This window comes from Bufo gargarizans, chromosome 1, assembly GCF_014858855.1.
Source record: "Bufo gargarizans isolate SCDJY-AF-19 chromosome 1, ASM1485885v1, whole genome shotgun sequence".
NCBI lineage: Eukaryota > Metazoa > Chordata > Amphibia > Anura > Bufonidae > Bufo > Bufo gargarizans.
In genome coordinates, this window is record NC_058080.1 from 233,001,004 (window position 1) to 233,026,802 (window position 25,799).

Genomic DNA, 25,799 nt, shown 5'->3' on the forward strand with positions numbered 1-25,799 from the left:
TAATTACATTTAAAATGCTGTAAATACGTAGCAAAACCTGTGTACATATTTGTCACACATAGGTTGCCCTTGTTGAGGTATTTTTCACTCCTGAAGAGTCAGTTGGGTACAGACTGACATATGTGTTGTTCAATGTGAAACTTGTCAGCGGTCATTTCTGAGTTTCATAGGTAGCTGGCAATTCTTTGTGGTACAGGGAGTAAAAGAGTCCCGAGTAAACCGCTGGAAAGGTCCTCATAGTAAGGTCAATGTTGTGAAAGCCCTCCTCATATCCATAAAGTAGCAGCTTGGCGATTCTGCTGGTGACGGGGGTGGTCTGGCTAGTGTATGCAAGTTCTTTAAGGTCCATCCATTCACACCTCAAGCATTCCTGGGGGCAGAAATGAATGTTGTAGGACAGTGGCTTCAGACGGCATATGATATACATGTCGGACTTCCCAAAGGCACCAGGGTGGTTATGCTGCTGCCTAATGCTCAAGAGGGACTCAAACTCTGACTTAATGCCAGTCTCTTCAAGGACTTCCCGTACGGCAGTAGCTCCTGGAGGACAACAAGAACATACGTTAGGTTTACTGGAGAAGCGGTATTCCAGTATGTCAGCAGCGGAAAGAGGACATTAAATTTTACTATACACAGTATCATGAGCTCACGTTACATCTGGACACAGTTTCTATGAATGTTTGTAAAGCCTGTCACATCTTATATATTTTTTTGCATTATGAGATCAGTGCATTTGTATGTATGAAGTATGCAAAAAGGTCAGAAACTGACCATGCATTGCTTTCTCTATCACTGGACAGCCCAGCGCAGCAGTCAGAATTCTGCAGCCTTTTACAATACTAGCATAGTGAATGAGATTTTAACAAAACTCATCCGCATGCTGCAAAAAACAAAATCTAGCGTAAATTGACCTGCGGTACAGATTTTAGGTGTGCAGCATGCCAGTTTGTGCAGCAGATATCTACCATGGATTTCACCCTTTGAAATGCTTAGGGTAAAACTGTGGCAAATCCACAGCAAAATCTGCAGCTGAATTTCCTTGTGAACCCTGTTGTAGTCTTTGCACCAGGTATAACCTGATGTGAGATAGATACAGTTAATGATTTCAGGTTGTTTTCAATCTTCAAAAAAGATTGGTCCGTAACCCCCAAGTGGTTTCTGGGGTCCTACTGATTCCACAAATACAGATAAGAGAGGACTTTGTTAATTGGGACATACAGTAGGTCAATAATATTAGACTATATAAAGAGCTCCTGACACCTATCTAGTTTTAATTCAACTATTTAAAGGGGTTATCCAGGAGTGTGGCTGGGGAAGAACCGAGGGCAATGAACAGGAAGGGGCCGCCTCCTTGGTGCTCCGTTGTGGCTGTGGAGATAAAACTGCCTGACCATCGCCCCAGCTACACTTATGCTTCTCTATTCTGGAAAGCAGAGAGGGGCTTTAAAAACGAGCCATCAGAAAGCTGATCTGAGGGAAGGAGAGCTGCTTGCTACACTGTATATTATCAAACACACAAGTTGTAGAAGTAGTGGTTTGTTAATTCAGTGCAAGTAAAACATTTCTGCAAAAGTGTCCATAACTTTTACCTACTGGACAGCCTACAGGTTTTTGTTAGGCTACTTTCACATCTCCGGTGTGAAACTCCGGCATGGCCGTTCCAGCAGACAAGCGGATGATCGACCTGACACAAATCGCGGCATGCAGCGGTTTGAGTCTGGCCGGTTCTCAATTTGTCTGCTGGAATGCGTATGGATCTGCACTGGACCCCATTATACTTAATGTGGCTGGCGGACATTTTGTCCACATCTGGCAGTGCCGGATCCAAAGAAGTCCGGTAGGCTGTTCTCTGCTGGAATTCAAACCAGAAATGTGAAAGTAGCCTCAGTCTCTGAGCAAGAGTCATAAGAACAGATGCTCCAGAATTGTTATTACACGGGGAATGCAAGTAGTCAGTAAAACCGCCATGTCAGGAGAAACTCCTGTCTCAGTACAGACCGTGCGTACATTTATCCTCTTACAAAGCAAAGGGTACTCACCGATGTCTTCACCGGGGTCGGACAATCCTCCTGGGAATTTCCATGCATTTAGAGTCTGAAATGTTAAATGACAAATGTTAAATTTCTTCTTTTTTTTCTACATGTTGATTTTTCAGACAAATTGCACTTGAGTAAATAAGAAATATAACTACAATCCAGACAGGATTGTATAGCCCTGAGTTGCAGCTACCCTTAGCTCTTGGTATTATGGCTGGGCACCCGTCCTTAGAAGAATGACCTCATGACCACTGGAACCTTACCCTGTTCTCCCTGCACTCACATTCCCCGGCTCGTCAGGGAGACATACAGGCGCAATCAAGTGTGCAGGACAGACAGCGGCTTTCCACTCTTTCTAGGTTAAAGTAGGTATACCAATGCATGGCACACCAACAAAGGCCAAAACACCCTTTTAGCATCTGTTTGGTAAATGTGGGCCTATAGATAAATTTGACATATGCGCTGGGAGCTTTCTTGGCGCATCTTTCAAACACTATGTGAACAAAGGCTATGCTTTCAAAAAGGGAAAGTTGTGTTGTCCTTCTCTTTCCTACTTACTTGACGCAGTCACCTACAGGCATAGGCAGGGCACCAGCTAGTCCGCAAAGTCCGACAGTCACTTCACCCTCACCCTAATTTGCCATGACGTTCCGTGATGAACCATGGTTTGGGAGTACCTTGTATAATATTCATGAACAGCCACTGTCTATAAAAGCCTGGTCAAGGTGTAAAATCTCAAATACCCTATGCAGCCAGGAGTTCACGTTAGTGAGGCCTAGACTACAGGCATTGCCACGCGGGATGGATTTTCCACAGAGGAACTTCTGCTGTGGATTTTGCCATGATTCCATAGATAAATCGGCAACAAATCCATAACAAAATTCACGTTACATGTGGATTTGTCCCAAATTCTAACGCATACCCGATATGGAATTCAACCTATTCATTGCAAAGCATTAGAATTTGCAGCATGAATTGACATGTCGCAGATCTGTTCCTCGGGTCGAGGTTATTATGCAGCATTGCTGCTAGTGTAAAAGGTGTGGACCCGAACCCAATGACATGGTAGAAAATCTGCAGCATATTTGCCCCGTGTGGCAGTACCTAACCTCTTGGGGCAGATTATGGACTGTATTAAATAAGCAAAAAGTGCGGTGGGTGTATGGAGTTCTGTTATTTGTATCTGATGAGGGTTTCACTTTCCACTGTATAAAAAAGCTAGAACACAAGATACCCGACATCTAGTACAATCAAATATGTAACAAATGGCACCAATCATTCTACCTTTAAAAGGCTATGTACACCTTTGGGAGCATTGTACTCATTTTGAGCTAAAAAACATTTTGGTCCTTTTTAAAAATTTTGAACCACTGTCTTTGTGCAGCATTGAGTTTCCCTAGTAGCGGATCTGAAATTTTACTCTGTTCCATCTGGCAGCTTTGCTGATGGCCCTTGTCTCACCTCCCTGTTTGCTGGCTGGCTTGCAGGGAGGAAATTACCCCTCCCCTTGCTTGTGTGTGTTCGCTTCCGAGGCTGTCACAGTAGGAGATTCTGTGTCAGCCTCTGGGATATCATAGCAAGTTGCTTGTCACGGTTTGTTCTGTGTGCTGTGTAAAGGTTCCCCTCCTGTCATCAACACACAGTTTACTGCCCTAGTGTGACTGAAAACAATTACCTTTATATCATCACAGTTACAGGGCTGTAGCGCACGCCATGTAACTGTGATAATGGTCCCTGCTGTATTGACTGTATTGACAGCTCATACGAGGAGGCCGGGAGTGAATGTGCGTACGCAAGTGGTAGTGTGCACTCACCCCCGTGAAACCCGGCCACCTCTGTAGCTGGAGCATAGGGAATTAGTGCGCCTGCGCGGCCACCACTACTAACATTACAGCGGTATCCATAACCTCTAGAAATGAGTATGCAGTTTGGGGGTAGAAAAAGTATAATTACAGGAGTTACATCCAGATTAGAAAAGGGATGTATATTGAAGAAACCATTACTGGAGGCCGAGGAATTGATATACAGTGGATTAATGAGGTGAGATAACCCCTTTAAATCTCGGACCTTACAAACACTCATTATAGCTCAAGCCTTATCTTACTGATAAGAATGTGGCTTAAATAAGTGTTTATGGCCTTCTAGTAACTTAGAGATTAGTGGGCTTGGACATTATGTGGACAATGTGTCTGTCTTAAGTAATATTAAACTTTAATCATTTATATTTTTGCTAGGGTTAGGCTTTAGCTGGACTTAACTTAGAGATTAGGTTTATTAGTTGACCAGCACAAAGTGAAAGTACAAAGCACATTCACACAGCAAGAAAAACTGTTAACCCTTTGTGACAGAACGGCTCAATATTTTTTAATAAAAGACAAGATTTCATTTATTTATTTTTTTAGCCCAAAATGAGTAAAATGCAATCATAAAAAATGTCCCCAAAAAGGTGTACATAGCCTTTAAAGGGGTTCTCCAGAAATTAAAAAAATTAAAATACTTAAATATTATTTTATAATAAACATATTCACAAATACCTTTCATTACTTAGAATGGCTTGTTTTCTCTAGGGAGCAGTCATTAGGAGAAATAAAATGGCCACCGTCCTATCAGTACACACAAAACCTGTCCTAATCACACAGGAGGACAAGTTACTTCACCACAATGAGCCATAGTGCTGCCTCATCCTCCTCTCTGCTTGTCAGGAATCATGATCCTGAATACAGGTAAATCTCTGTGGGAATGGAGATGATGAGGAGACATGAGAGGAGGTTAAGGTGTGGATAATGAGCAGCAGTACTTGTTTACAGTCTCCATTACCACAGCCTGTTCATCCTCTCTGTACTTCATGTCTCCTTATGAACTAAATTCCCCAGAGATTCAGCTAAAGTTCTTATCTTCTGTATTCAGGATCATAATCACTGACAAGTAGAGATGAGGAGGAAGAGGATGAGGCAGCTCTTTACCTCAGCGGTGTAAAGTAACTTGTCCTCATGTGTGATCAGGACAGGTTTTGTGTGAACTAATGGGACTTTAGCCATTTTGTTTCCCCCGATGATTGCTCCCCAGACAAAACGCGCCATTATAAATAATGAAAGGTATTTGAGAATATATTTATAATAAAGTAACATTTAAGTATATTCATTTTCTTAATTCCCGGAGAACACCTTTAACTTAAATTAGCTAATAAATTTAGTGTACAAAAGTATGAGCTACTAGACGCATTATGTAGTTATTATTTATATAGCGGGTGTACAATTATTGTACTGTAGTACCGCTGTCACAGTACTATGGGTCAGGCTGCCAGAAACAAACATTGTATGCTTCTCTGAAATTAACAAAGCCACTGCATGATAATAAAGTGCAATACATGTCCAAACCAAAAATCTGAGATAATGAGGAAAAGTGGAGAAGTTTTTTTAAGTGACTTTTCACACAGATTTACTATTCAAGGGTGTAGGAAAAGAAGGTCTTAGGCAATGGTTGTGCCTAAGCTTGGTCAAACACAGACAGAAGTCACAAATGGCTCAATAGCATAGAAGTAGTAATAAGTCAGAGCAACTGGACTTGTATTTTTAATCCCTGAAGATGTTTTGCTAGTCATCCGACTGGCATTCGCAATTAGAATGGCTTGTACGAGAAATCTCCGGCACTAAATAGGGGTGACGTGCTTCAGTCACGGAGGTGTTGATGGCATTTGCATGACTGAAGCTATTCGGTGTGATTAAACTGCTTAGGAAGAAGTGTTAAAGTAGCAATGTAAGTGGCAGACAACAGATGTCGCACCCCTCCAACTCCACTCAAACTTGGTTTCTCTGATTTAACATAAATAGCTTCTTTTACACTTCTTTTGAACCAGTCCTCTTCTGTGTCCAAGATGAGAACCTTGCTGTCATAAAATGAGTGCCCTTAAGATATAGGTACACAGCTGTGTCTTGACCGCAGGTGTTGGATCTTCTGCTGCTGTCTAAGTGTGTTGCCAGGTTTAAAGAAAACAGGAAGGGTATGTTTATTAAAAATTCTACAGATACCCGACAGCTACAGTATATACGGAAAAAAGCTAATTTTTCTGTGTGCCCTTCTACCCACTCTTTTTGGCATTCAGTCATGAAAATGCAATCTACACCTCTATGACTGAAGTATGAATCACCGGTATTTAATGCCTGAGATTTCTAAGACAAGCCATTCTAATTAAGAAAGCCAGTTGGCGGACTAGCAAAATGTTGAGAAAAAAAATATAACAATGGACTTGTTATATTTTTTTCTCAGAAACATTTTGACGTTGCTCTAACTTATTACAACTGATATACCATGACCTGGCTAAATGAGAACCTTCACAGAAGACCGAATAAAATAATCATCTTGACAATAGGCACATGACATTTTCTTTTTTTGGGATGGATTTTTCACCTTGTGATACATTTAACAATATAGTATATAGAGCAGAGACACCCTTTATAACTAGATATATGCGCAAGTTTCACGGCCAATTAAACCAAAATGATTTATATACACACACAGCAAAGCTATTTCCATGTAAATCTTAATTAACAGGAATCTGGTGTCCTAACTAAGGGGAACAAACTAGAGACATTCCCCCTTACATAAATGCTGGGTCACTTTTTTTAAATTGACCGAGCCCTTTTGCCAAAATCTTGTATTGAACAGCTCCAGCGTATGCCAATGACTCCCCATATTCATTAGCTCATGGCTCTCCCCGCCCACCTGCTGCTGGTTCATATGGGAAAACTGTCAATCACAGGCAAGTGGGCGGGGAGAGTCGTGAGCTCATGAATATGAGGACTCATTGGCATGTGCTGGAGCTGTTAGAACCTAGCAGCAGAAAACTGGTGACAGATTCCCTTTTAGGGCTTGTTCACACGAACGTGCCGTGTTTTGCCGTCCGCAAATTGCGGATCCACAAAACACGGATGCCACCCGTGTGCCTTCCGACTTAACCATACATTTGTTACCTATACGAGAAGGTGATAACTGTTGCTTATAGGCCAACTGTTTTCATATAGCAGTGAAAGAAAGAGGAGCAAGATTTGAGTATTACCAAGCCCCACTGAGTGTGTGTGTGTGTGTATATATATATATATATATATATATATATATATATATATATATATACACACACACACACACACACACACACACACATACAGTACAGACCAAAAGTTTGGACACACCTTCTCATTCAAAGAGTTTTCTTTATTTTCATGACTATGAAAATTGTAGACTCACACTGAAGGCATCAACACTATGAATTAACACGTGTGGAATTATATACATAACAAAAAAGTGTGAAACAACAGAAAATATGTCATATTCTAGGTTCTTCAAAGTAGCCACCTTTTGCTTTGATTACTGCTTTGCACACTCTTGGCATTCTCTTGATGAGCTTCAAGAGGTAGTCACCTGAAATGGTTTTCACTTCACAGGTGTGCCCTGTCAGGTTTAATAAGTGGGATTTCTCGCCTTGCGTTGTGGAGAAGTCAGGTGGATACACAGCTGATAGTCCTACTGAATAGACTGTTAGAATTTGTATTATAGCAAGAAAAATGCAGCTAAGTAAAGAAAAACGAGTGGCCATCATTACTTTAAGAAATGAAGGTCAGTCAGTCCGAAAAATTGGGAAAACTTTGAAAGTGTCCCCAAGTGCTGTCACAAAAACCATCAAGCGCTACAAAGAAACTGGCTCACATGCGGACCGCCCCAGGAAAGGAAGACCAAGAGTCACCTCTGCTGCGGAGGATAAGTTCATCCGAGTCACCAGCCTCAGAAATCGCAGGTTAACAGCAGCTCAGATTAGAGACCAGGTCAATGCCACACAGAGTTCTAGCAGCAGACACATCTCTAGAACATCTGTTAAGAGGAGACTGTGTGAATCAGGCCTTCATGGTAGAATATCTGCTAGGAAACCACTGCTAAGGACAGGCAACAAGCAGAAGAGACTTGTTTGGGCTAAAGAACACAAGGAATGGACATTAGACCAGTGGAAATCTGTGCTTTGGTCTGATGAGTCCAAATTTGAGATCTTTGGTTCCAACCACCGTGTCTTTGTGCGACGCAGAGAAGGTGAACGGATGGACTCTACATGCCTGGTTCCCACCGTGAAGCATGGAGGAGGAGGTGTGATGGTGTGGGGGTGCTTTGCTGGTGACATTTATTCAAAATTGAAGGCATACTGAACCAGCATGGCTACCACAGCATCTTGCAGCGACATGCTATTCCATCCAGTTTGCGTTTAGTTGGACCATCATTTATTTTTCAACAGGACAATGACCCCAAAACACACCTCCAGGCTGTGTAAGGGCTATTTGACCATGAAGGAGAGTGATGGGGAGCTGCACCAGATGACCTGGCCTCCAGTGTCACCGGACCTGAACCCAATCGAGATGGTTTGGGGTGAGCTGGACCGCAGAGTGAAGGTAAAAGGGCCAACAAGTGCTAAGCATCTCTGGGAACTCCTTCAAGACTGTTGGAAGACCATTTCAGGTGACTACCTCTTGAAGCTCATCAAGAGAATGCCAAGAGTATGCAAAGCAGTAATCAAAGCAAAAGGTGGCTACTTTGAAGAACCTAGAATATGACATATTTTCAGTTGTTTCACACTTTTTTGTTATGTATATAATTCCACATGTGTTAATTCATAGTTTTGATGCCTTCAGTGTGAATCTACAATTTTCATAGTCATGAAAATAAAGAAAACTCTTTGAATGAGAAGGTGTGTCCAAACTTTTGGTCTGTACTGTAAATAATATATATATATATATATATATATATATATATATATATATATATATATATATATATATATATATATATATATATATATATACACACATACACACACACACATACATCCCTAGAATCCTGTCTCAAAGGAAAGGCTGCTGACATGTCCTGGTCGCTCAGCTAAAAGTTTGGAAATAGCACTGTGTCCCTGGCAGAGCTTGGTGGAGACTGCCTATTCCAGCTGGCACTAGTAATCAGATTTTTCTAAATATACATTAGGGAGATAATGTCTTTTATAATATGATAAACATACAGATGCTGCTATGGGGAGGGATACTTGTGCAGTGTAATAGCTTTTATTTAATCACAAATATAGTTAATATAAGTGACTGTTTTAATCTACATGTAAGTGTGTGTTCACACCACGTTTTAGCCCTCTGCTAGGCTTTGAATATGTTTCAATAGCCCAAAACACTATTCAAATGTAAACCGCATTGGATCCATTCAGTTTAATGAGGCAAGCGAAGTCCAAAGGATTCAACTTTTGAACTTCGTTTGACCAGCAAAAGAAAAAAAAAGAAAAATTCAAAGAGAATAGAAACGTACAGAAACCAGGTCAAACAAAATCAATAGTTCAATCCTTTGGACTTCGCTTGCCTCATTAAAGTGAATATAGTGTTTTCTGGTAGTGAAACATATTATGCCAATGGAAAGGCCAGCAGAGGGCTAAAACGTTCTTGCTTCATTAAAGTGAAAGGACCCGATGTAGTACGTTTTTGAATGTTGTATTCGGGTATTCAAATGTATTCTGATGGACAGCCCAACAGAAGGGTAAACGTGGTGTGAGCACATCCCAATACAGAAGTGGATTTGTAGTGTTGTTCTCAGTGCACTGATTTCAGTGATGTCACTTTGTACACTAATAAAATGTACCTACTGTATTTAATACAATTTACTAGTTTGTGGGCGCTTTTTTTTTCATGGTCTTTGTGGTAAATTGCATCCTTATTAACAGACTTATGTCCCTTTCACACGACCATATTTTGGGTCTGCATCAGATACGCATTTTTTTGAGGATTAGATGTGGACCCCTTCACTTCAATGGGGCCGAAAAAAGGCGGACAGCACACCGTGTGCTGTCCGCATCCATATGGCCGTTCAGCAGTCCTGCAAAAAAGATAGAAAATGTCCTATTCTTGACCAATTTGCGGATCCTCGTTTCGCAAACCGCAAAATATATATGGTCGTGTGAATGCACCCTAAAACAACCATCAAATACACTGGATCATTTTATATACAAGATTACACCGCAGTTGTCAACATATGTCATAGCTACTCATGTTCACAATATAGGTAACCACTATTTCAAGCAAGGCAATGGAATATCGTATGAAGATCCAAATAAAATACTATAATAATGTAAGAAAAACAAGTGGGAAAAAAAAAAAAGGACAACAATGGAGGGCGGGGGGTGGTGAGGAGATGTCATCAACAGATGGTCCACGAAGGGCTGTCAGAAACTCAAGCCTGCATGACTGGTGAGGATTGGAATGATACCCAGCATTGCCATGTTTTAATAAGGGAGTAATAATAATCTAGATCTACTGCAGTCAATTCTTGCATCGCATGATACGGTTGAGATAGTCTATAAATTCCGATCTGGAAGGGATCAAGGACATTTTCCAATATCTAGTGATGAGAGTTCTAGCAGCTCCTATAAAATGATGAAGCCACTTGAACCTCTGGATGGCCGGCAGTAGTGAAAGCAGCCTTCCAGAGTGGTTGTAGGGATTGTCAGTTCGACCAAATAGGCCTACAGTATGTGTGCCTATATCAGAAAGGTGGGACCAACAAGAATCTGAAGAGCTGGGAAACATTTCATGAAGAGCAGCTGGACACCTATACCGGAGGTACAGAATTGAGTCGTTTCTCTCCACATGTGGTTGGCTTTCTTGTGGTCTTTTATAAAGATCGTACTAATTAATCTCTCTGCTAGCTTTGTCTACAGTACAAAAAACCAACTAGAATGAATAAGTCAAGGTCACAGTGACTCAACCAACCTAAAATTATGGTCCAGGTGCACACGACACACCCACTGTTGACCGAGTAATTTAGAAATGTATAAAAATGGAGGGCACTCTGCCAACTGGTGTTGCACAGATTGATCAAATGCGTATTTATAAACAAATATTTATTATCAACCAATAAAATGGACTAAACATGAAAAATAATTCAAGATTAATAGTTATAAACATCAGACTGGTTATCTATCCACTATTTATCCAGTATCTGGCGTTGCAAGATAACTAAAAGGAGGATTGAAATTTTTTATTCCATGATTCGTAATTGTGGACACTTACTGTTTTTAGATTTTATCTGTATTTTATTTTTAACCCTTATGGATCAATAGAAGGGAGTGATGTGTTACCCACTATTATGACATCACAGCAATTATCCATGTAGATAGTAATTCCATCAGAGATTGAATGCGGATTCGCACCTTCACAGCATACCAGCTGCCACTGTGAGACTGTGAACTAACCTACATGTTCAGTTTACTATAATATAGATGTGAAATATCTGGAATTATATGGTCCCACTTGTAGATGAGTTGGTACTTTGTTAGAAGTAGGAATGAATTTCTTCTAGAATAATAACAGTATGTCACTTGTATTTAGTTGGTTTATAATTGTAGCAGTTACTTGTTATCTCTTTAGTCATGTCATGTTTTGGTTACAAATAAACTGTGTACGTTATCACTTAATATGGGCGGATCGCCTCTATATCCAGACTGTGGCTTAGTTTAGATGTCCTATATGTACTGATCCCCTAGGGGACAGAGGGGTAAGACTTAACATTTAATAAGGTCAATTCTAAAATAAATAGACACTAGAGGATGAGCCTCTGTAACGTACAACATGAAAAACAGCCCAAAAGGCCTAGACTGAACACACAAAAACAGTACGGGAACGGTGGTATGGAAAAACAAAAAGGAACGTTCTCACCCGGTTGTAGATGTAGACCAAGGGTTCTCTCAGAGGTTGTTGAGGATAGAGACGGACCTGTGTTGTTGGATCACCGTACTGGATGGTAACAGGCGTAAATGCCCCTTTAAGTAATGGGGTGACGGGGTAAGTTAACCCTAGACATCCCTAAATGGGGGACAGGGGCTAGTACGCCCTACCTACCTACAGGAGGCTCTTGCCCCGCAAGGGGCGTCCCCGTCCGGATGCCTGACCCTGTAAGGGCAGAATCCCTAATATACCCTATAAGGGTGCTCCCTACGTGTCACGTTTCAATTCGTGAAGGAAAATCATCAGGGGAGAGTATGGAAATAACAAGGCTATGGATGGGGCTTGTATAACCATAAAAATAGATGGTAAAGGAGGGGATGTAGGGGTCAGTAGTCAAAAATAGTACAGAGGTGTAGAGTCAGTCAGACAGTGACACCTAAATGACCGCAACAAAGGACCTCCTAATTAGGGTATAGCTGCACCAGTGGGTACCAACTATACTAAACAGATAATAACCGCAGGATAGTCAAAAATCCAGGGGGGCTGTCAGCAGAGTGCGCTCACCTGTAAGTGTCTTATGAAGATGCAAGGAATCGCGCCGGTTACCCTGTACCGCCCCACTTCCGGTCATGTGACTCCAGTCACATGTGCGGTGGAACGCAGGGAAATGAGCGTGCGTTCCAAAGGAGACGCGATCCAAGATGCGCGGAGCCAACTGATGACGTCACACAAGATGCGAGGAATCGCATGAACAAGGAGCGCGTCATCCCAGGAGAGAACGCCCACCGCCCAGGTGCCAGTGTGGGAGCGGTCTATAGTTCAAACAGGGGGCGGGATTAAGCATCATGCAATGCTGTGGTTGCAAGGTAAATGCAGACCAACATGATTGCAGAAGGGACCCTTAGAGGGTTCCCATGGTAACAGTTAAACATTTAATAGACCAAACTATTAGAGGCAGGCTCTCAGGGGACACCGGCCGCAGGAGAAATATTTCTGGCATGATAGAAGCGCAAGAGAAAAGAGAAGGAGAAAGTCTAAATAAAACAACTGAAATTGAGCTGCTCATTCAAGCCCAAAGGGGCCATGGTTTTTAAATAATAAATCCAGCGTGATTCTCGCTGCAGAATTGCGCGGTCCCAATCGCCTCCACGCTTTGGGGGCAGGATACGGTCAATCCCCATTACTGAAATGCGGGCTTTACTGTTGTGTTCACTGTGGACATGATTGGCGACAGGGGTGTCCTTAGCTTTCGCTATATCGCTAAGGTGTTCCCCAATGCGTCTGCGGAGTTCCCGTATGGTTTTACCCACATACCCCCTGCCACACTCGCATGACAGGAGGTAGATGACCCCGCGAGTCCTACAGTTGATGAAATGGTGTATGCGGTATTCCCTGCCTGTGGCCGCACTGCTGAATACTTTCCCCGATTTTAAATAGGGACAGGCAATGCAGCCACTACACCTGTAGCATCCCTTCACGTCGGATCTGAGCCATGTTGAGCCCGACGGAATGGGGGGTGTGAATTCACTCGAAACCAATGTGTCACGGAGACTACGTCCTCGGCGGTAGGTGACATGTGGGTAGTCGCCCACCACTGCTCTCAAATCTGGGTCTAATTGAAGAATGCCCCAATTAGTCTGGAGGATTTGTCTGATATCAGCCGCAGCCCTATCAAAAGTCATGATGGGGCGGATGATACTGACAGGTGGCACCGTGCAGGGTTTGGGAGTGAGGAGAGATGTTCTGTCCGAGTGTAGGGCGAATTCAAATGCCCTCCTCAGAACACTATCAGGGTAACCACGCTGGCGAAACCTGGTACGTAGATCAGTGGCTTGTCTGATGAATTCCCGTTTGGTTGAACAATTTCTCCTTAGCCTGAGATATTGTCCTTTGGGAATACCCCGCCTAAGTGGCAGAGGGTGGCTGCTCTCCCACCTAAGCAGGGTATTGGTAGTCTCCAATTCACCAGACGATGTTGTAGAGATGAGGACATCAAAAAAAGGTAATCTGGTGCCCCCAACCTCACAAGTAAAGTGCATGCCGATTTGGTTATTGTTGAACATCTCCACCATGGCACGGAACGAGGATTCGTTCCCGTTCCATATGATGAAGATGTCATCAATGTACCGCGCCCACATGCCTACCTGGTCCATAAGAATTGACCTCATTAAATGTTAAGTCTTACCCCTCTGTCCCCTAGGGGATCAGTACATATATCACATTAATTCTTGGGAGTAAATAGGTCTGGTCGCCAAACCTGGCCTTCTTGTGTTTTCTTATTTTGCTTCCTCTGCCAAGCATGGCAGGCTTTCTCACCACTGGCTTCAGTGCAGAGAACTGGTTGACTGAAGCTAAAGAGATTCTCAGAAAAGGAATTTTCTCAAAAAAAATATACCCCATCGTTCAACGCAGCTTTTAAAGAATTGACCGACACTTACAAAGACCAAATCCTGTCCTGGTGGGAAGTGCAGAGCCTGGAAAGTTACCTAAAGCACAATATTGTGCCCAGAGGCCTCAGGATTGCACTCTTACCAGGAGTCAGATTCAGGAATCCGAGCTTTCTCAGCAAATGGGAAAAATAAGCTACTGAGAGTTCCCCAAGACTAATGCGCCTCCTCCTCATAGAAGAAAAGAATAATCTAGAAAGCTTGACGAAAAAACTAAGTGCAAGTATTGAATCAGCCCAGATCTTCTCACAGGAAGCCGAGTTTGTGAATAAAGAGAAACAGTTGCATAACCTCCTTGAAAAATACCAGTATCATCTTAAGGAGCGCAAACATCGGCAGTTTGTGAGGGATCTGGCTGATTTCAAAGATAATAAAGTCTATTCTTCTATTCTTAACAGGAGGGACATTACGGGAACCCAAACTGACCAGTCATCAACCGAGACCGACTGCTCTGATTCCGACAGCACGACTAAGGGCTCGAGACCATCATCCCGGGGAGGTAACCGCCGCAGGCGACAAAGAGGGGGTCCACGAGGGCGGGGTCAATACCAAGGCACTCCCAATCCTCCTCGTTTTTTAGGGGGGGACGGGCCAACACCAAGGTCCACCCAATCCTCAGCAGACATACCCACTGCGGAACCGTATGCAGCCACCTCCAAACCCCTAGGCCCCCAATTAGTCAACCTGTCATCCCGCATTCTCAGCCCCACTGAAATAGAGGTCCTTCAATTAGGCCTTTCCTTTGTCCCTACCCCTTCCTTTAATCACTTTGACACCTACAAGGACTTAAATCTTTTTGTCAGAAAGCTCCGCTGGCATAAGTTTTACAAACTTCAGGAAAAGAAACAGTGCCGCGAGTTGGGCATACCTTTAGATATCCTAGCAGATGTCCGTCTCTTGTATGGACTAGACGGAGAATTTGACAAACAAGAAGGTCTGGGACCCTTCACCAGTCTTAAGTTGAAGAGTAACAAAATGCCCCCTAATTTGGGCGAGCTATCGTGTGTGGATGTCTTCCTCAGCACGGTCTCGCAAGAGATTGAGAATCTACGCCCCTCACATTTCTCCAACATTGACCAGGTTCATACCAGTGCTATATCGAATAAAACACGGAGAGAGAATGCACCAAACAGATATAACACTGACTATGCTGGCAAGACATAAATGCAGGTATTAAAAGCTGAGACTTTTGCCAATATATTCCAGTCATGGAGATATCGGAGCCCATCATGCACCACGTCACGGTTCTCAGCATGGCAAGGGGTCCTAACCGCTGCTGTAACTATGGTGTGAACACGGTCTGAAGGTGATATAATTCAACTCGCAGCCAAGCTTCCCACAAATGCCCAGCATGTATACTGCGGTAGTACTATGTGAATGAAGACAGGCCGCGAGCCACACCCACACCAGACCATGTGATGGAGGTTACCAGGTGCAAAAGAGTGTTAGAATGCCAAGTAAAGGCAAACACACTCAAATCTAACAAGGCTACATTCTGTGTAGTTTGCTCTTGTGGTGCATGTGGACCGCGCCGACATCCTCCATTGTATGCATAATATGCTGGGGTTAGTCGATTACTGCGGTCCACATGCGGTCGGGCTGCTCCCCCAATAAAAGACACGCCACAGTGTCAGGGGTTTAGCAGCTCCTCCAGAATTGCCACTATATTTTTTTGTTTTTCTCTTTCTGCAGTGCTATATCGAGTCTGGAGACTGATCACTCCATAGTGATAAAGCCCTCTGACAAGGAGGGCAACACTGTGATTATGGACCATGGCCAATACACTGACATGTGCGAGGCCCTGCTGAGGGATTCATCCACATACGAGGTTCTATCATCGAACCCGTTGAACAAATTTAGGTCACAACTCAAAAATATTCTAGATGAAGCTAGGACTGTGTCAATTATTTCAGACGACGAATACAGATTTATGCTGCCGATCCATCCCCGCTTAGCGACATTCTACTGTTTGCCTAAGCTACACAAGGGGACACGTCCACTGAAGGGGCGTCCCATTGTGTCGGGGGTAGGTAACTTATCCCAAAATGTCGGAATTTATGTGGACCGCGTCCTGGCCCCATTTGTTACCGCATTACTCTCGTACACTCGGGACACCACACACCTGCTCAAGCAATTGGAGGGCATTCACGTCGAGAATGCGAGCCTTTTGGCTAGTATCGACGTGGAGGCCCTCTATTCGAACATTCCCCATGCCTTGGGTCTCAGGGCGGTCGAGTATTTTCTGAGAACCCGTGGATGTCAGTACCGCGCCCACAGCCTTTTTGTCATCTCTCTCTTGGAGTTCACCCTGACCACCGTCGTCTTCTCTTTCAATGGGAGACTCTACCACCAGCTCAGGGGCACTGCGATGGGGAGTTCCTGTGCCCCATCGTATGCCAACCTGTTCCTGGGCTGGTGGGAGGAGACCCTGGTGTTCAGGGATGAACGTTCCATTCTTATGGACCAGGTAGGCATGTGGGCGTGGTACATTGATGACATCTTCATCATATGGAACGGGAACGAATCCTCGTTCCGTGCCATGGTGGAGATGTTCAACAATAACCAAATCGGCATGCACTTTACTTGTGAGGTTGGGGGCACCAGATTACCTTTTTTTGATGTCCTCATCTCTACAACATCGTCTGGTGAATTGGAGACGTCGATTTATCGCAAACCCACGTCTACCAATACCCTGCTTAGGTGGGAGAGCAGCCACCCTCTGCCACTTAGGCGGGGTATTCCCAAAGGACAATATCTCAGGCTAAGGAGAAATTGTTCAACCAAACGGGAATTCATCAGACAAGCCACTGATCTACGTACCAGGTTTCGTCAGCGTGGTTACCCTGATAGTGTTCTGAGGAGGGCATTTGAATTCGCCCTACACTCGGACAGAACATCTCTCCTCACTCCCAAAGCCTGCACGGTGCCACCTGTCAGTATCATCCGCCCCTTCATGACTTTTGATAGGGCTGCGGCTGATATCAGACAAATCCTCCAGACTAATTGGGGCATTCTTCAATTAGACCCAGATTTGAGAGCAGTGGTGGGCGACTACCCACATGTCACCTACCGCCAAGGACGTAGTCTCCGTGACACATTGGTTTCGAGTGAATTCACCCCCCCATTCCGTCGGGCTCAACATGGCTCAGATCCGACGTGAAGGGATGCTACAGGTGTAGTGGCTGCATTGCCTGTCCCTATTTGAAATCTGGGAAAGTATTCAGCAGTGCGGTCACAGGCAGGGAATACCGCATACACCATTTCATCAACTGTAGGACTCGCGGGGTCATCTACCTCCTGTCATGCGAGGGCAGGGGGTATGTGGGTAAAACCATACGGGAACTCCGCAGACGCATTGGGGAACACCTTAGCGATATAGCGAAAGCTAAGGACACCCCTGTCGCCAATCATGTCCACAGTGAACACAACGGTAAAGCCCGCATTTCAGTAATTGGGATTGACCGTATCCTGCCCCCAAAGCGTGGAGGCGATTGGGACCGCGCAATTCTGCAGCGAGAATCACGCTGGATTTATTATTTAAAAACCATGGCCCCTTTGGGCTTGAATGAGCAGCTCAATTTCAGTTGTTTTATTTAGACTTTCTCCTTCTCTTTTCTCTTGCGCTTCTATCATGCCAGAAATATTTCTCCTGCGGCCGGTGTCCCCTGAGAGCCTGCCTCTAATAGTTTGGTCTATTAAATGTTTAACTGTTACCATGGGAACCCTCTAACTAAGGGTCCCTTCTGCAATCATGTTGGTCTGCATTTACCTTGCAACCACAGCATTGCATGATGCTTAATCCCGCCCCCTGTTTGAACTATAGACCGCTCCCACACTGGCACCTGGGCGGTGGGCGTTCTCTCCTGGGATGACGCGCTCCTTGTTCATGCGATTCCTCGCATCTTGTGCGACGTCATCAGTTGGCGCTGCGCATCTTGGATCGCGTCTCCTTTGGAACGCACGCTCATTTCCCTGCGTTCCACCGCACATGTGACTGGAGTCACATGACCGGAAGTGGGGCGGCACAGGGTAACCGGCGCGATTCCTTGCATCTTCATAAGACACTTACAGGTGAGCGCACTCTGCTGACAGCCCCCCTGGATTTTTGACTATCCTGCGGTTATTATCTGTTTAGTATAGTTGGTACCCACTGGTGCAGCTATACCCTAATTAGGAGGTCCTTTGTTGCGGTCATTTAGGTGTCACTGTCTGACTGACTCTACACCTCTGTACTATTTTTGACTACTGACCCCTACATCCCCTCCTTTACCATCTATTTTTATGGTTATACAAGCCCCATCCATAGCCTTGTTATTTCCATACTCTCCCCTGATGATTTTCCTTCACAAATTGAAACGTGACACGTAGGGAGCACCCTTATAGGGTATATTAGGGATTCTGCCCATACAGGGTCAGGCATCCGGACGGGGACGCCCCTTGCGGGGCAAGAGCCTCCTGTAGGTAGGTAGGGCGTACTAGCCCCTGTCCCCCATTTAGGGATGTCTAGGGTTAACTTACCCCGTCACCCCATTACTTAAAGGGGCATTTACGCCTGTTACCATCCAGTACGGTGATCCAACAACACAGGTCCGTCTCTATCCTCAACAACCTCTGAGAGAACCCTTGGTCTACATCTACAACCGGGTGAGAACGTTCCTTTTTGTTTTTCCATACCACCGTTCCCGTACTGTTTTTGTGTGTTCAGTCTAGGCCTTTTGGGCTGTTTTTCATGATGTACGTTACAGAGGCTCATCCTCTAGTGTCTATTTATTTTAGAATTGACCTTATTAAATGTTAAGTCTTACCCCTCTGTCCCCTAGGGGATCAGTACATATATCACATTAATTCTTGGGAGTACATAGGTCTGGTCGCCAAACCTGGCCTTCTTGTGTTTTCTTAGTTTAGATGTCCGCTGAAGGATCCCCGGCTCAGGCTGTAGCCGCGTCCCACCTGTTTGGGAATCTGTAGCTTGAATCGGCCACCGGGTGATATTATATATGTGGCTGTGTTTAGGTCTCCTAGTTGAGAGATGTCGGCGTGGTTTCAGCCAGTCCCTGCTGTTGCACTTTTGGGCTATAGCGATCTGTTGTATTCAGTTCAATAATATAAATTGCAGTTTGTTTACCGCATCCCAAATACACTGCTCCCGGCACCAGACGTGTTTCAGGAGTAATCAAACTCCGTCTTCAGTGCTGAGCAGTGTATGCTTACTTGCTGCAATTTAAAGGGCGATTCTGTGATTAGGGGAGGAGTAACTGTTCTGTGATCCCCAAACATCTCAAAATCATGGAATGGGTTATATAGACTGATCCTATGTTAGTCTATCACAGGGATGCTCAACCTGCGGCCCTCCAGCTGTTGTAAAACTACAACTCCCACCATTCATTGCTGTAGACTGATAGCTGTAGGCTGTCCAGGCATGCTGGTAGTTGTAGTTTTGCAACAGCTGGAGGGCCGCAGGTTGGGCATCCCAGGTCTATCACATATAGAAAGCAATAATACCTCTAATAAACTTAATGCCGGATCTTTAGGAGGATCTCCAGTAGGAATGACATGGAACTAGATGGATGGATTTGTGAATAACACCAGGAAAAAAACAAAACAAAAAGAAAACGCATCTGTGTTATCTATGCTTTTTTGGTGCATTTTTTATCTTCTATATATATTAAGGATGATTAAACAAAACACATTTACTGTACATCAAAATGTACATTTTAATACTTTCCTAATTAAGTACCAGTACAACATTTACTACAAATCCTTTAAACGTAATATATTTACATAATATATATTTTGAAATAGAAATATTTAATATTTTTTTTATAGATCTTTATTTTTTTTTACCATCGACTTTTTTCACTCTCCATTGTTTCTTTTTTTTCTTATTTCTTTATTTTCTTTGTATTTTGATGTTTTTTGTTGTTGAAGATTTAGCCAATTTAGGAGCATTAAAGGAAGTCCGTCACCTCCATATGGCCATATACAGTGCTTACATGGCTCTGTAGCACACCTATACAGGATTGTAACGATACCTTTGTTCTTTTCTTTAGACTTGCACCAGCAGGAAAAACGAAGTTTAATTCATATGCAAATGAGCACTCGCAAGTGCCTAGGGGCGGAGTTCAGTGTGTAGGTGCCCAGGCTGCTCTGCCTTCTTCTCACTTTACTCCTCCCTCCGCCCGCCCTCCAAGTCTCTTGCCTCATCGCTAGGTCCGGATTTGGAGGGCAGTCGAGGTCCAGCTGTATACCAGCACTTCGATCTCCCCTCCTGAGTAGGCCCCCATCCCCACATACCTCCATAGTTTATAATAGAATGTCTACATCTGCAAAAAAATAAAAAATACAAAGAAAAGAAAGAAGGATAGATAAAGAATAATGAGTAAGAGAAAAAGAAAAAAATAAGAAAAAAAGAGAGAAAACAATGGAGAGTGAAAAAGGTCGATGGTAAAAAAAAAAAAAAAAAAATTATGAAAAAAAAAAATATATTAAATATTTCTATTTCATAATATATACTATGTAAATATATAAAATTTAAAGGATTTGTAGTAAACGTTGTACTGGTACTTAAATTAGGAAAGTATTAAAATGTACATTTAGAATTATTTATGTACCGTATTTTTCGCCCCATAAGACCCCCCCCCCCCCCCCTGCGTCTTAAGGGGCAAATGCTGACATTTTTACATTGCTGGCTGCGATGTATGCGATAGCAGGGAGGGACTGGGAGGAGGAGCTGGGGGCTGGCAATTGCAGAGGCCCCCCCATAACAGTGCGTCATCCACAGATCCCCCCCATAACAGTGCGTCATCCACAGATCCCCCCCATAACAGTGCGTCATCCACAGATCCCCCCCATAACAGTGCGTCATCCACAGTTCCCCCCCATAACAGTGCGTCATCCACAGATCCCCCCCATAACAGTGTGTCATCCTCAGATCCCCCCCATAACAGTGCGTCATCCCCAGATCCCCCTCCATAACAGTGCGTCATCCCCAGATCCCCCCCATAACAGTGCGTCATCCCCAGATCCCCCCCTTAACAGTGCGTCATCCCCAGATCCCCCCCATAACAGTGCGTCATCCCCAGATCCCCCCCTTAACAGTGCGTCATCCCCAGATCCCCCCCTTAACAGTGCGTCATCCCCAGATCCCCCTCCGTAACAGTGCGTCATCCCCAGATCCCCCCCATAACAGTGCCATCCCCAGATCCCCCACCATAACAGTGCCATCCCCAGATCCCCCCATAACAGTGCCATCCCCAGATCCCCCCCCATAACAGTGCCATCCCCAGATCCCCCCATAACAGTGCCATCCCCAGATCCCCCCATAACAGTGTCCTTCACAGATCCCCCCATAACAGTGCCATCCACAGATCCCCAGTAATAGTGCCATCCACAGACCATCATTAGTTCCAAACCCACCAAAAGCACACCTTTTGCTTAAAAATATTTATTTTCTTGATTTTCTCCCCAAAAACCTAGGTGCGTCTTATGGGCCGGTGCGTCCTATAGGGCGAAAAATACGGTAAATTTGATGGATTTGATGTAAATGTGTTTTGTTATGTTTAATCATCCTTAAAGGGGTTATCAGAGTTATGGAGAAAAAAAACAAAAAAAAAAAAAAAAAAAAACACAATATAGCACTGAAAATTTGATGGACAGCAATACATAACTGAGCTAATCAAGTTTTATGCAAAAAAAAAATATATATATTGCCTCATTTCCCTGGTTCTTTTCTGGCCCTTTGTTTACATGCAATAAAAACAATCTCTGCCCCTCCCCCTGCTCTGCTAAGGGAGTGGATACAAGCGCTGCCCTGAGTGACATGTCTGCCTGCTGGGAGACTCTGCAGCATGTTGTATGTGTAGGACTACAAGTCCAAGCTGTAAAAAAATGACACTGCTAAGGGAGTGGATACAAGAGCTGTCCTGAGTGCTGGGAGAATCAACCGCAACTTGTAAGTGTAGAACTACAAGTCCCAGCTGTATAATGACACTGCTAATACACACAGGATCTTCCCCCTACCTTCTTGTGCAATGCTCTCTCTAGTCTGTCAGATCCTGTGCCCAGAATGGTCACTGCTGCTTTATCAGAGCAGGTAGAGAAGCTGACATCACAGGTCATGTGACCCTCAGTGACATCTGAGAAACCAGCCACTGGAGATAAAGTGAGTTAATTGGAAAAGTTGTTACATTTGCCCAATTAAAACATAGAAAGAACAAAAAAATAACTCTGATAACCCCTTTAATATATATAGAAGATAAAAAAATGCACCAAAAAAGCATAGATAACACAGATGTGTTTTTTTTCTTCCTGGTGTTATTCACAATTCCATCCATCTAGTTCCAGGTCATTCCTATTAGAGATCCTACTAAAGATCCGGCATTAGGTTTATTAGAGGTATTATTACTTTCTATATGTGATATTGCTTTCTATATGTGATAGACCTAGGATGCCCAACCTGCGGCCCTCCAGCTGTTGCAAAACTACAACTCCCAGCATGCCTGGACAGCCTACAGCTATCAGTCTACAGCAGTGAATAGGTAGGAGTTGTAGTTTTACAACAGCTGGAGGGCCGCAGGTTGAGCATCCCTGTGATAGACTAACATAGGATCAGTCTATATAATCCAGTCCATGATTTTGAGATGTTTGGGGATCACAGAAGTTACTCCTCCCCTAATCACGGAATCGCCCTTTAAATTGCAGCAGGTAAGCATACACTGCTCAGCACTGAAGACGGAGTTTGATTACTCCGAAACACGTCTGGTGCCGGGAGCAGTGTATTTGGGATGCGGTAAACAAACTGCGATTTATATTATTGAACTGAATACAAGATCGCTATAGCCCAAAAGTGCAACAGCAGGGACTGGCTGAAACCACGCCGACATCTCTCAACTAGGAGACCTAAACACAGCCACATATATAATATCACCCGTCGGCTGATTCAAGCTACAGATTCCAGACAGGTGGGACGCGGCTACAGCAGAGCCGGGGATCCTTCAGCGGACATCTAAACTAAGCCACAGTCTGGCTATAGAGGCGATCCGCCCATATCAAGTGGTAACGTACACAGTTTATTTGTAACCAAAACATGACATGACTAAAGAGATAACAAGTAACTGCTACAATTATAAACCAACTAAATACAAGTGACATACTGTTATTATTCTAGAAGAAATTCATTCCTACTTCTAACAAAGTACCAACTCATCTACAAGTGGGACTAGAATTCCAGATTAATAGTTATAAACATCAGACTGGTTATCTATCCACTATTTATCCAGTATCTGGCGTTGCAAGATAACTAAAAGGAGGATTGAAGTTTTTTATTCTATGCTCGTAATTGTGGACACTTACTGTTTTTATATTTTATCTGTATTTTATTTTTAACCCTTATGGATCAATAGAAGGGAGTGATGTGTTACCCACTATTATGACATCACAGCAATTATCCATGTAGATAGTAATTCCATCAGAGATTGAATGCGGATTCGCACCTTCACAGCATACCAGCTGCCACTGTGAGACTGTGAACTAACCTACATGTTCAGTTTACTATAATATAGATGTGAAATATTTGTAATTATTTTTATCTGTTATTTTTTAAATTCAATTTTCATGTTTAGTCTATTTTATTGGTTGATAATAAATATTTGTTTATAAATAAGCATTTTATCAATCTGTACAACACCAGGTAGCAGAGTGCCCTCCATTTTTATACATTACAAAAAAACAACTGACTGACTGGTGGAAGTCTGCTTCATTGGTTGAGCACTTGTCATCCAAGCTTCCAAATCCATCGAAGTGGTAAAAGCGTTTACTATTGGTGAAGAAATGCAGTCACAGTATTCTCAACCAATAAACTATTTTCCATGGAAAATATTGATTCATGTTGATCATTTAGAGATTCTCTAGTTACTGGTATGTTACTGAGAGATCGGTAAATGTGGCTCTAGGTCTTTCCCACACTATTATAGACCAATAAGCTTAATTCTTGTACAAAATCCAGGGTGCTGTACTTGCCCCTTTTGGGGAAGTGTTATACAGTATGCTAGTCACTACACTTAGGATGGTTAGTTAACCATTGCTGATTTTTTTCCCCCCTATGGTTGCTACATTTCATTTTCCTTTGATAATCTGGCTATTATTGTCCTCATGTGGTCCAGTTCTGTGGACCCTACTTGATTGAGCCTCTGACTGGGTAATCCTGCTTGGAGTCCCTGCCCCAATGATTATTAGACCATCTAGCTTGCTGGTTCCCTCTGGGGAAGCTACTCATGGCATCTCTGACCGCACATGCTCTGTATGACAGCTGCTTCTTTGGGCCCGGTTTGGTTCTTTTCCCTCCTCGGTCCCCATAGGCTTGTTTTCCTTTTGAGATTCTAACCTCTCTTCCCGTCTCCCCAGGTTCAGGTCCTGGTACCTGGGAGTTATTTGTTGCTCCAGTTTGTAATTTACAATTATAATGGCCACTTCTGGGATTGAGCTTTCCCTCGATTTGAGAGCTGTTCCGTCTTAGGCTGTTTGGAGTTCTCTGTCTTCTACTCCAATATCTCTCAGACGAGTGTCTCCACTTGTATTATCAGGGCCTGTGACTGGTTCCCCTTTTTCCTAAGACTTTATGTGGTCTTACAATTCACAGTGATATTTTGTTCCACTTTTTCTGAGGCTCAATTCTCGCCTTCTTTGTGTGGGAACTTTGTCTTTACGTTCCCTTCTCCTGGCCATTACCATGGACCCCCTTCTCCCCCAGAGGTTGGCTGCTTTATCTGGCAGGATGGGGTTTCCAACTTCTCATAGGGTGTTTCTCTCTTCCCATCTGCCTTGCAGTGGAAGGAGGCTTGTTCCCTTCCCATGGTGAGTCTTTGCTATTCTTTCTCTCAATCGTTCAGCCTCCAGTGCTTTCTTGTTTCCGCTCTACCCTGGCCTTCACATGGTTTTGCCACAGACAGGCTATGTTTTTGGTTTGAGACAATTTGGAGTTTTAATGGTCGGTTTTCTTTGATCCCAGGCCTTATGGAATCGCCTTCTTTTTGCCGAGGGGTGGTCCACAGGGTTTTCCTTTTAGTTTGTCTTGGTTCAGGACTGCTTCTGTCCTTTTCCCAGGAATTTTCTCTCCTGCCAGGTTCCCTCATGGTCTAATTTTTTTCGTTGGGTCTGTCCTCTTATAGATCCTCCTCCTGGAGCATCCTTCTATATGCAGAACGCTAGGCCATTACCAACAGACGCCTTCCGGTTGTGCTGCTCTCCTGTTTCTTCAGGGGGAGTCCTGGTTCTTCCAGATCCTTCCTCTGGCTCTCTAGTGCACACTTGTTCAACTCTCGGTTCTTGGGCAGGACATCTAGCTCTGCTCCCTATCCTCTAGCTTAGTGTTTCCCAACCAGTGTGCCTCCAGCTGTTGCAAAACTACAACTCCCAGCATGCCCGCACAGCCAAAGGGTGTCCAGGCATGCTGGGAGTTGTAGTTTTGCAACAGCTGGAAGGCACACTGGTTGGGAAACACTGCTCTAGCTTCTTTATTTTTCCCACCTTGGGTGGAGCTGGGTGTTTCCCTTTGTTCCTTTCTTGCA

General features: G+C 43.7%; 1 protein-coding gene across 2 annotated transcripts in view; it reads right to left on the reverse strand.

Moving 5' to 3' along the window:
* Positions 1 to 138: 138 nt before the first annotated feature.
* Positions 139 to 25,799, reverse strand: part of NUDT6 (nudix hydrolase 6) — a 55,192-nt gene continuing 29,531 nt past the window's right edge. For both annotated transcript variants that reach the window (XM_044302199.1, XM_044302206.1), the window contains exons 4-5: positions 2,040 to 2,094; positions 139 to 540 (exon numbers count right to left, since the gene is read on the reverse strand). In XM_044302199.1, the coding sequence (XP_044158134.1) occupies positions 152 to 540; positions 2,040 to 2,094 (444 nt within the window). In that variant the 3' untranslated portion in view covers positions 139 to 151. The remainder of the gene's footprint in view (positions 541 to 2,039; positions 2,095 to 25,799) is intronic.